Genomic DNA, 12,302 nt, shown 5'->3' on the forward strand with positions numbered 1-12,302 from the left:
GTACCAGTTCTTTGTAGGGGTTCCCCCGCCGAATAACTTGCTCCATACTTCTTAGGGATCTGATAACAGGGAGTTATCAAATATACAGAGATAATCAAATACACAGAGAGTCTCAGATACACAGGCTGGGCATGGTGGCACACATCTGTAATTCCAGAACTTGAGAAGCAGAGGCAAGCCAGTGATGACTAAGCCTTTAATCCCGGCACTCAAGGAGGCAGAGGCAGGCGGATCTCTGTGAGTTCGAAGCCAGCCTGGTCTACAAAGTGAGTCCAGGAAAGCCAAAGCTACACAGAGAAATCCTGTCCCAAAAAAACAAACCAACCAACAAACAAAACAAGCAGAAGCAGAAGCAAACGGGTTTCTGTGAATTCAAGGCCAGCCTGGTCTACACAGCAAGTTCTAGGCTAGGCTAGTCAGGGCTACCTTGGGAGACACCACAGGCCTGCAGAGCAAAGATGGCTGCTTGCTTTTACCTAGCCCCACTGGTCTGACATCCCAGCCTAGGCTACAGGTGCCCTTAGAAGGGATTCTGGTCTACAGACAGATCCGAGACCAGAGCAAGTAGGAGGTCTGTCCCCGTGGCACAGAGGTGGCCTCGTGAGTTGACATTCAAGAAACACAAATGATTGTGCATTTCCCAGTGCGGCACCAGGAGCCTCACAGACATTAGCCTGAGGCAGAGGGCCCAGAGTAGACAGCCTGTGCTGTCCCTGAGCTCAAGGCCCAGCCTCGGCTGCCAAGGATTGGAAGGCGAGACCTGATGTAGATTCACGGCACACATATACTCAGGTCCTGCAGTAGCTCCCGCAGGCTCCATTTGGGAAGGGTGAGTAACAAGTAAGGAATTGACTGTTTGAACAGCAAAAGCTTTCTGTGGCTATCAGTGTTCTATGGCAGCAAGCTTACGATGTTGGTTTGGGCTTTTGACCTGCAATCGGGGAACCTCAGGTTTATTTTGGCCTGGATGTCCAATGAGGTATTAGGTAACTCTCAAGCCCCAGGAGGACTCTTCACTTCCCTGGTTTATCCCCCAGGTATTCCTGAAGAGTGACAGCCTGTGTCTGATGGAAGGACGGCGCTTCCGGGCCCAACCTACACTACCCTCTGCCCACCTGCTGGCCATGCACATCCAGCAGCTAGAGACAGGGGGCTTCACCATGACCAATGGAGCCCACAGGTGGAGTAAGCTGAGGTAAGGAGACTTCATCCCGCCTAGCAGAGCCCACGAGTGGAGCAAGCTGAGGTGAGGGGGCTTCACTGTGACCAAAGGAGCCCACAGACAAAGCCAGCAGAGGTAAGGGGGCTGGACCCAATTGGTCCCACAGGTGAGCATAGTCAAGAGCACATCCCCTCTGGTATCTGCTCCTCACATTTTCTTTGGCCTCTTCTGCCCAGGGCCATCATGGCCTCAGCCTACCGTAGGTATGTTTCCTCTCTTCTCACCTCCCACTCTCCCATCTCCTCTCATTGTCCACCATGAACAGAGAATGGCCTTGCTAGGTAGATGAGATCCAGGGGATCTTGGGAACAGTGGCTACAACCTGCCCAGTGAAAGATCAGGGGATCTGTGTGCATCTGTGTGTGTATACTTAATGTGCAGATAAGTATGTGGGGCCCAAGGTGTGATCCCTTAGAAGTCACTCACCTTTGGTTTTTGAGACGGAGTTCTCACTGGGACATGAGGCTCTCTGTAGAGTAGGCTATCGGGCCAGCAAGATCCAGGGTACTGAATAGCTCCATCTCCGCAGCACTAAGAGTGCAAGCACTTGCCATTACATCTGGCATTTTTCACTTACACGAATGTTAGGGGTCAACTCAGGTTCTCACAGCTGTATAGCAAGCACTTTACCAACTGAGTTATCTCCCAGCCCTAAAATCCAGTCTTTAGATAGCCTCCAAGTTAATAATAATAATGAAAATAAACTAGAAGTACATGCTTGTTGAGAAAGAAAAAAAGCCATGTCGTCAAAAAGGAAATTAAACCCTGGAGGTAATGCCACACGAGTGGGTGAAGAGCTCTTGTCCACTCTCCACAACTTTGTATGCACAGATATGACTGTCCTTTAAAGAACCAAAGCAATGAAAGTATTATTGTCGAGCTCTGGTGGACAGGCCTGTCTGCAGGTCTATTGTCCCCCAAGCAGGAGTAGGAGCTTCTGAGTTCCCCAGTGCCCAGTAACCACCAGAGGCCTGTCTGCCTGCGTGTTAAAGAAGAAGAGAGTTCCCAGTACAGAGCCAGAAGCCCCAAGCAGAACTAAAGCAATCAGCATGGTTTTGGGAGGTTTTGTTTTTCCATGACCTCAACTGAAAAAACCTGACACAGGTTTTTAATGACTATTTGTGAAGTGGGGTTGGGGGTGGGGTGAGGGAACTGTCATGAAGTACATTCCTGTGAATGAGTACAGAAAACTCGCACCTTTGGTGCTGGTTTGAGCCATTCCGGAGAAGACAGTAAGATTGGCTGGCCAAGGAGCACGGCTCCCCCGTGGCCTGTACAAACTAATGAACCTCTTCTTTCCCCACAAAAGAAACATCGCCAAGGTGGCAAGCCAGGTGCACGCGTTCCAGGAAAACCCCTACACATTCAGCCCTGACCCCAAGCTGCAGGCGCACCTCAAGCAAAGAATCGCCCGTTTTAGTGGAGCTGATGTTTCCATCTTAGCAGCTGACAACAGGGCCAACTTCCACCAGATCCCAGGCGAAAAGCACTCCCGGAAGATTCAAGACAAACTTAGGAGAATGAAAGCCACGTTCCAGTAGCCAGGCGCTCTACCAGGGTGTAAGCTCCAAAAGGGACCAAACCGAGCAAGATGGGTCTGATGGAAGGAACCCCCAGGGCTGCTGGCGGAGGGAGGCTCAGACCCACTGAGTGCCCCGGGGAAGACAGGTTTTTACTTCCCTGCACTGAAGCGGAAGCTGCGGGGGGACTCGCCTGAGGCTATGCACAGGGAGGGGCTGAGCCAATTTCAGCCTATCCCTATCCCCAAGGCAGGGTGGAAACAGCTTTCAGTGGGCCTGTTTCTACCAGAATAAAAAAACAAACAAACAAACAAAAAAAAAAACCCACCAAATTTAGAAATGAAAAGGGAATAGATTCAGCTCTCCCCTCCGGAGCTTCAGACCTTCCCCTGAACCTGGGGTTCCCACCAATTTTTCATTGACCCCTCCAAAGCCCAACACATGCCCACATCTGACTCCAAAAGAGCCCAAACTTAGCTGCTTGCTGATCAGTGTCTTTGTTTCCACTCAGCAAGAAGGACCAAAACTGTCTTTTGCACTCAGCAGCTCCAAAGGGTCTGGAACCTTCCACTGGAGCCCCAGGTTTCTGGCAAACTGTCTTGGCCAGGTTTCTACTCCCACCCCACTCTCAGCCTATCCTGCCAAGTGCCCCCTGGTCCTCTCAGCTCCCAGACAGTGGGAGAAACAGACTCTATCCCAGCTGGGCCTTCTGCCTCAGCAGTTGACCCTCCCCCACGGCCTGTTGCCCCTGTTCCCAGCTTAGAACAGTTGCAGTTGACAGGGATGCTGGGCAGAGCCTCTGCCCCACGGAAAAGAGGAGGGAAGAACACTGCAAACTAACTAACAGCAGCAGCAATGCAGGTTCGCCTTCCTGGGGCCTCTGGGAGCAAAGTCCCTTTACTGCCACTGGGCCCCGGAGAACGGCTACCTACCAGCCTTCAGCAGCTGCGCATGCGCACACCCGTCCACTGTGTTCCCTTGGCTCTGCACACCACTAGCGCTTTGTTAGACAGGCAAAGATGTGAGTGAAGCTTGCTGCCTCAGTGGCATCAGACACCTCGATTTCCGGATCCTCAACAGCTGGTGCTGTGCTTTGGCTCAGCGGGAGGGGGTCGTCTGGCCAGGAGGGTTGGGAATATGATGGAGTGCGGAAGGCGGGAAAAACTCTGTTCAGATGCCTTAGGCAACTGGCAGCAACCCATGCCCTGCCTGCAACAAGACCAAGACTGTTCTGTATTTTAGAAGTAGGGATTTTGTAGTGGAGCAGCTAGTGGTTATTTCTAGGAAGCTGTGACTTGTGACCAAATGCTGGATTTTTAATGCTGAAATGTGTTTCCTCACCTGAATTTGCTGGGGACTCCAGACCCCTGCTTACACTGGATGTAAGCGGGACTGGAAGTCCTGGCGATGCACTCACAACTCACTGTTTGGGGACTTTTCTATAAGGATTATGCTCTGTTGATCAACGCCTACATTTTCAGATTTTGTATCTAGTGCAGGAGGTGTCCAGCGCAAGCCAGCATCCCAATGGTGCTGACTTATTGCGTGGGGAAGTGAACAGGCTTTTGGCTTCAGCACTGTTTGCATGGCGCCCTGATGTCACAAGGTACAGATTTCTAAATAAAGTCATTTCTACCAAGCTACTGCCATAGGGTCCATTTTGTAGGTTTCAAAAGCAACACCTACTGTGAAATTAAAGGAAGTCCTTCTTGGCTGGGCAAGGACACCTCACCCAGGATCTCCAAGGGCTTCAACAGGACGTAAGCCCAGCCTGGGACTGAAAGCCAGACATCCAGATCATACCACACTCTGCATGACCTTCACACCTTATTATCACAGGGAGCAGGTCTGGCAGACTCGCCTCTAATTCAGCTGTCCACTCCAAAACCAAGACTTCAATGGCTACAGCTCATGCTACCAGAGCACCGACAACAGGAGAGGGGGGAGGGGAGGGGCAACCTGCTGTAACCTCTTCATCTCAACCAGTTTCTACTGATCAGCCTGAGGACAGGACGGAGCTAGCTGGTTCCCTTGGCCCAGCCATTGGGTCCCCTCCTGAGCTTCCATGTCTCAGAGACATGAAGCTGACAGGGAGTGAATGGTATCTCAATGTGCCCATTCAGGACAGAATGAAGAAACAGGCTTAAGGCCAGGGGCTCTTAAGCATCTTAACTGGATTTTTGTTGTTGCTAATGAAAGCTTGCAGGTACTTAGGGGTGTTCCCATAAGGACAATAGAACTAGCTGCCTGGTGGTGATGCAGAGAAAAGGAGTGAAAGCGAGTGGCCCTCAAGGCAGTGATGCAGAGAAAAGAAGTGAAAGTCAATGGCCCTCAAGGCTCAGTAAACCTCACCTGTCAGGTCCTCTCCCAGTGCTGAGCCAGGAGCCTAGTCCTGAACACCATACTGTGTCTGATGGAAACTTCCAACACAGATGAAGTGTAACTACCCTAAGACCATCATACAGAAAAGAAACTCAAAATGGCCGAATGGTGTGTTGCATGGACAAAGATGCCCCAACACCACCAGCTAGCTGCCTAGCCCTAGAGCCACTAGATAGCCTCACATGGGGCTGGAACCAGGTGATGAAGACCGGGAAAACAACAGGTTGTAACTCAGAATACTGTCCTGGGCTTGGTATGGCCGGCTAGAGGCAACCCTGACCTACCCTAGTCATGAGGGACGTGGTCAATGATCCTTGGTCTTTGTTCAAGCCCCTGGTCACAAATCACTAAAAAGACAGCAGCTAATATTTGTGGCTGCTCTGTAGCAGTTCTTCCCACAGCAGATTACCACAGCCCCAGAGGTAAGACGGCAGTCGGGTACTTCCTTGAATTTCACTGATAGCTGTCAAAGTAGGGCTTGTATAGCTAGCCCACAGGTAACCAGTGGCTGGACATTTCTTTTTCTTGTCTTACTGCGTTGGCCTAAGACTAACTTTGAGCACCATTTTCCTGATCTTAACCTTGGGAGAAGAGGTGATGTTTTGTCATCTTCATGAGTAGCTACATGGTGAATACATATAGTATCAAGTAGATACAGTAGCTACATCTTACTCTACTAAAGAGATTCCTTTTTGTGGTGTATTTTGGCCTAAGACTCCAATCCCAGCAGCCGCTGTATCAAATCTAGTATCCGAGTGGTCTCCTTAGAGAAACAGGCATCCCAGTGTTAGCTAGATACAACACGTGAGCATCTTCCAAAGCCCATAGCCAGGTAGGAGTGGAGTGGCAGCATTAACTGCACGTACAAGCAAACAGGTGCCCGTGCACCAGACAAAAAAAGGTGCCGGAGTTCCGTTTCTGGAGGTATCTGTGGGCTGCTGTTTATGAGTGGTAATTATTGGGCGTAGCACACGTGTAGAAACTAAACAAACAAACAAAAACGCCAAGCTGATTCTTACCCGTCCTTTTCAATAGGTCTTATTATACTGTACCTTAATCAAATGTTTGTTTGTTTGTTTTTTAAAAAAAGGAAGAACTTTTACCCGTTCTGTTTTGTGTAACAGAGCAAAACTGTTCCCAGAGCCTGGATCCCTAGAAAAGCTAGGGGCTAGATAAAGCAAGGCACAAACCAAGAGGAACTCGGCAGGAGAGAGGGGCGGAGCGAGGAGGGGCGAGGAGGTTAGACGATGGGAGGGTCGTATCTGACCGGGGTCAGACGCAGAGGGCGGCGCGGGGTCCTTAGAGCGTGTGTGGGCGTCTCTGGAGGAACTCTCTGCTCTGTTGAGGCCACGCCTCGGAATACAAGCACCCCTCCACCTGGCTTCAGGATGCTGCTTCGTCCCCGGAGGCCTGCCCCGTTCTCGCCTCCGTCACCTCCTAGCCCCGACGCCGAGCTGCGGCCGGCGGGGGACATCCAGGTGACTACGTCTGATGCCTTAGCCACCCTGGGCGGGATGGCGGAACCCGGCTCGCCCAGGGCTCCCGTGTCCCCCGGCTCGGCGCAGCGCACGCCCTGGAGCGCCCGGGAGACGGAGCTACTTCTGGGCACGCTGCTGCAGCCGGCCATGTGGCGCTCGCTGCTGCTCGACCGCCGGCAGGCCCTGCCCACCTACCGCCGCGTGTCCGCCGCGCTGGCCCGTCAGCAAGTTCGGCGCACGCCCGCCCAGTGCCGCCGACGCTACAAGTTCCTCAAGGACAAACTCCGAGACTCCCAAGGCCAGCCGTCCGGGCCTTTCGACGACCAGATCCGCGAGCTCATGGGGCTGCTGGGCGACGACGGGCAGCCCAGGACCCGCCGCCGCTCTACGGGGCGAACCCAGCGCCGCGGGCGCTCTGTCCCCACAGTGTCAGCGCAGGCACCCATACCGGTCGAGCCAGGTAGGCGCCGCCATGCGGACAGGAGTGGTCTGGGTCTCCCGGGGCGGGGCGGAATCCCGAGGTGGGATTTTTTTTTTTTTTTTTTTTTTAAATCACGGACTACGAACTAAACGGACTACACGCGTTTCTCTCACAGGGGCTGCGCTTCAGCTGGCTGCAGGGGACGCCGACCCTGCCTCCGCGCTCAGGTTCAGCTCCTCCACGACGAGGTCCGCAGCTCCCCGTCGTCTTGCCAACTCGGCTCCCCCGGCCTTCGACACTCTGGCTCCAGAGCCGGGCCGTGCCCTCGGAACCTCCCCGCGGCCAACCCACGACCACGACTCGGAGGAGCACAGCGAGCCCCCTGGCCATTCCCAGGACCGTGCGACCCCGCAGATTGCTCCCCAGTCGTTGAACACTGCACTGCTGCAGACCCTGACGCACTTGGGCGACATCTCCACAGTTCTGGGCCCTCTGCGCGACCAGCTGTCGACTCTGAACCAGCACGTGGAGCACCTGCGAGGTTCCTTCGACCAAACCGTCTCCCTGGCCGTGGGCTTCATTCTGGGCAGTGCGGCTTCCGAGCGAGGCATCCTCGGGGACCTGCGCCAATAGAGCCTGTTGTTACTAGTCTTTCCCTCCAGATCCGACCCCCCGGTTAGTGTCCCCCGCCCCCACCCCAAACCTAGGTTCTTATTAAAATAAAGATTGTGTTTTGTGCTTAGTCCTGTGAGTAAGTTCGGGTTCTACGTCTAGGTAAGGACGGACCCCCTGCGGGTAGAGGGTGGAAGAAAGCTAAGAGCCTGGAGGTGCAGCCCCATGTTCGGGGTCGGCAGTGCCTAAAGCCGAGTGTCTGGCTGGGCAGTAATGTGGATGACGAGGTAGGGCTCTCTCCAGGCCTCACGCTATTGAGTGGAGTATCCCCCTAAAGTCCTAGCCTACCCTATGTCAAACTCAGACTGTACTCTTGGTCCTTGTGAACGGGTATGTCAAGAGCATGGCTCCCAGGAGGATTGCCCTGCCCTGGAGGTAGGTGTTTAGTCTGTAGAGATGCTGGGGCCTGAGTACCTCCACCCCCATAGGACATAGCAAAACCAAGCTTCCCTGATAGAATTTTCAAAGCCGAAATTCCAAGGCGCTCGGGGACTAGTGGGGGGAGGGCCTGGGGGCAGTTAGAGAAAAGGCGGCTGCTGGCAATTCACTAACATAACAATGCCTGCTCCGGTTTACAAATTCTGGGCCCATCCGGCTACACTGCTACCCCAAGAACTGGTTCAGTCTTGTTCAAGGGAAGTCCCGAAGAGTGTGCCCAGGTGGTCCCAATGTTACAATTCCACCCCCTCCTGAAGACTTGAGATAGACCTTTGTGTACTGACTGCTGGAGTGGGTCTCCAGCCAGGCATTGGGCCCCTGGTGTGAGACACAAACTTGGGAAGGACACCCCTCTACGGTGAGAATCGCCTAACTCCCTTAAAACCTGGATGAGCTAACCAGTGCCTCCCCAGCAAGCACACCTGGCAGTTCAGAGTCATGGGATGGGGACACTGGAGGTGAGGGCCTCAGATACAGCCCAGGTTGCTCTACAAGTCTCAAAGATAGTGTTTCCCTTTGCAAGGATGGGTGATAGTGGTGCCTGCACCTTTAATCCCAGCACTCAGGAGGCAGAGGCTGTCTGATCTCTGGGTCTGAGACCAGTCTACAGAATGAGTTCCAGGACACCTAAGGGTACCCAGAGAATCCCAGTCTCAAAAAAAAAAAAAAAAAGCTTTTGTTTCCTAGCAGTTGTACTCACAGTAAGGTGGGAATCTTGCTCCTGGAAAAGCTGGTCCCTGGGCTTGGAACAGACTCACATGAGTGGCCTGAGCTACTTGGGAGCCCAAGGAGACCACTGGAGGAATGAATCAAAAACCTGCCTCAGTCTTCAAACTTGGAGACGAGTTTGTCTATTTTTAATTGTCTTAGGGATATGAAATGCTTAGTTTTTTTGTGTATGATACTAGGGCCGATACTTTAGCTGACCTGCTCTGGTTTCTGGATTTTTGTTTTGAAACGAGGTCTTGCTGTGTATTTCTAGTTGGCCTTGAGCTCCCTATGTAGACCAGGCCGACCTCTCAGAGATCTGCCTGCCTCTCAAGTGTTGTATTAAAGGTATAAACCAACCACTCCGCCCAATGGCTTCTTTCTTTTTGGTTTTTTGAAACAGGGTTTCTCTGCGTAGCCTTGGCTGCCCTGGAAATCACTCTGTAGACCAGGCTGGCCTCAAAGACACAGAGATCCTCCCAAGTGCTGGTCTTAAAGGCATGTGGCCACCATCACCTGGCTTTGTTGTTGTTTTGTTTGTTTGTTTTTAGAGACAGGACTTTTTTGTTTAGCCATGTTTGTACTAGAACTCAATCTGTAAAACAGGCTGGCCTTGAATTCAAAGATCCTCCTGCCTTTGCCTCGGGAGCACTGGAATTAAAGGCATGTGCCACCACACCCAGCATAATCCAACGGTTTCTTAAGTCTTTAAATTTATTTGTCACCACCCCAAAGGATATGAGGTTCACACCTTATTTTACAGCTATTCATTTATGGAAATGCCCTTGTCAGGATTGAATGTTTTATTTTCTCCCTCATCCCAGTGAACTGTGCTTCCTGAAAGTTCTGTGCTGTAGCTTGTCAATATAGAGTCTGTACACCAGGTAGGACAGATTGGGTAGCCTTTCCGGTTTCTGAGCCAAGTAACCTAACCAAGCACCTAAGCGGGTTGTTGAGTATTGACTAATACCCTGAGTGGGGAGCAGGCTCCTATAAGAAATTGGGGTGAGTCTTTGGGTGCTGCCTTCTACTATTGATTGGGCTGTCCCTGAGGCAAAGGCTTAGTATATGAGCCTTCCACTCTGAGGACCAGGCTATTCCCTTCTTCATTGGTCATGCTCTCTGGACTTCCATCCCACCCAAAATCTATTAGGATGCTCCGAAAGTACCAGCATCCTAATGCTTCCTCAAGTTTATGCCTAATGGGATCTGGGCCTCAGTAAAGTCAGCTCTTCCTGTGGTTCAGAACCACAGGATAAAGAAATACTTATATGTTTTATTATACTTAAACGACCTTGTCAGTTTGGGGCTCTTTATCCCAGGAGTAGATGGCTCTGTGGGTTTTATGGGTTTTGGTTTGGTTGCTTTTTGGTTTTGTTTTTTTCTATGATAGAGGTAGTGGAACTGTGTCCCTATCTCTGTTCTTCCTAATCATTAGCAAATATAAATGATATACATAGCTCTTACCCTAACAGCACCAGTCCATAAATAAATCTTTTACAGTTTCAAGTTCAAAATTTCCCATCTCCTGGCTCTCATCTGTCTGAATTAGCATGTGTAATGTCTCTGAATTATGTCAGGCATGTGTGACTGTTCATCTTGTGAATCTTCAACTCCGTTCACAGCCCTGGGACTATTGGCTTTACAACCAAAACATTGATTTTTGGTCTAGTGCATAGCAAAAGAACAAACACATCTTAAGTTTTTGGAAAACCTGTGTTCCCTCTTTGTACAACTTAGGGGGCATGGAGACTCCCTCTTCCCCACAGCTCTCACCCCAACATCCTCAAGCTAGCTGTCCAGTCAGTCACTGGCTGGTCCTGCTGACCTCCAGGTCCTCCGTGGGGCTATCTTATTCTTGTTCACCTGTTGGCATGTCTCAGCATCATCTCCATGCCCAGTTAATCCAGCTTCATCTTCTATTTGTAACACAGCATAACCATGCCAGCTCATGGCTTTCCTCAAGCCGTGGGCATCACAATCCTTTTCCTCTACTGGCAGCCTGATTTCAGGCGGCTACACCTTCCTTGGAAATGTCCTGTTACATAGTCTAGTTATTTCCTTTCCATTCAAGCTAAGCTGTGGGCACTTGCGGCCTTCATTCTTTAGGCTGCCCATGCTAACAGGGTTTTACCATGATTGGTTCTGATTGTGACTGACTGACTCCAGTTGTATCATTTCTCACCAATGTTCAGTTACCTACATGGTTGTCCATGCAGGGCCTCCCTTTAAACAGGGCTTGGCGAAGCATCTGATGAGGCCCACATTCCATATCCCTCTCTGGCCCCATGCTTCTGCTTCTCTGGTGCTTCCTGTGTCCCAGCTCATAGCTGGTTACTCTGGTTTCCTCAACCCTGACAGCACCCTTTGTGTGTCCCTTTGTGTGACTCTATCCTGGGATATGCTGCCTAAGCTTAAGTGAGTTCTCTTTTCTCAGACTGACCTGTACCCACTGGCAACTCATCACCTCTGTCATTTGTTTTCAGGACGAGATCTTGAACCTTATCATGTTTAAAGATGTGCCATGTCAGCGAGGCAGTAGTGGTGCATGCCTTTAATGCCAGTACTCAAGAGGTAGAGACAGGTGGATTGCATGAGTTTGAGGCCAGCCTGGTCTTCAGGGAAAGTTTCAAGACAGCTGCAGCTACATAGAGAAATCCTGTCTTTTTTAAAAACAAACAAAACAAAAGAAAAAACCATACTGTCTCTCAATCTTTGATGTGTCTGGCTTTCTCAGAGCAACAGTAATTTGCTGTGTAGTGCTAAGCAATATTCCCCGGGAAGCAGAGTGTTCTAGAACTCACCTGAGCCCTTGGACTGTGGCCAGTATAATAACTACAGAACTAAATTTTATTTTATTTGAGATAGGATCTCACTGTGTAGTCTGGGCTGTACTTGAACTCCCTGTATAGAACAGACTTGCCTCGAACTCACAGACATCTGCCTGTCTCTGTCTCCTAAATGCTTACTACAGATGTGTACCAAACCAAGCTAGAACAGATTTTTTTTTACTTTTCTTTAACTCAAGGCACTACCCACATGTGCCTCTGGGGTTATAATTCTATTCCTGTCTGTGTTTTCTGCACCTTAGATTCAAATTTGTTCCAAGACAAAATTCTAGTCTTTCCATCACAGGGTACAAGCTGAGGCTAAAGCTGAAACAGAGGAGCACAGGCCAGGGCTCCTTAACGAGTCATCTGCCTCAAAGCAACAACCCAGCCCTTAAAGATCAAATTCACCTTCAGCACCCACTCCTGTTACTTCGATCTCTGGGGAGCATCTGAAGAGCGGAAAGGCCCCTTCTGTCAGGCTATGAGCCGATCCTAAATGCCAGTACCCATAGACTGTCTCTGTACTATGCGAAGCAAGAGCATGCCATCCTGGAAGTCACACACGCGAAAGTCACACGGCAAGGGACATGAGGGTGCCCCGGAGCAGCGGGTAACCAGGGCCCCCAGCAT

The 12,302-nt window shown here is 51.0% G+C and overlaps 2 protein-coding genes across 2 annotated transcripts in view; both read left to right on the forward strand.

Moving 5' to 3' along the window:
- Kndc1 (kinase non-catalytic C-lobe domain containing 1) overlaps positions 1-3,065 on the forward strand; it is a 45,391-nt gene extending 42,326 nt beyond the window's left edge. The window contains exons 29-30 of the mRNA XM_021637822.2: positions 1,038-1,195; positions 2,532-3,065. Coding sequence (XP_021493497.1) covers positions 1,038-1,195; positions 2,532-2,763 — 390 coding nt within the window. The 3' untranslated portion in view covers positions 2,764-3,065. The remainder of the gene's footprint in view (positions 1-1,037; positions 1,196-2,531) is intronic.
- A 1,448-nt stretch (positions 3,066-4,513) lies between these two features.
- Positions 4,514-7,754, forward strand: Utf1 (undifferentiated embryonic cell transcription factor 1). The gene is made up of 2 exons (XM_060381900.1): positions 4,514-7,062; positions 7,199-7,754. Exons 1-2 carry the CDS (start codon positions 6,372-6,374, stop codon positions 7,654-7,656), a joined length of 1,149 nt encoding a protein of 382 aa, XP_060237883.1. The 5' UTR covers positions 4,514-6,371; the 3' UTR covers positions 7,657-7,754.
- The last annotated feature ends 4,548 nt before the right edge of the window (positions 7,755-12,302 follow it).

The sequence above is a fragment of the Meriones unguiculatus genome, chromosome 1, assembly GCF_030254825.1.
Source record: "Meriones unguiculatus strain TT.TT164.6M chromosome 1, Bangor_MerUng_6.1, whole genome shotgun sequence".
Classification (NCBI taxonomy): Eukaryota; Metazoa; Chordata; class Mammalia; order Rodentia; family Muridae; genus Meriones; species Meriones unguiculatus.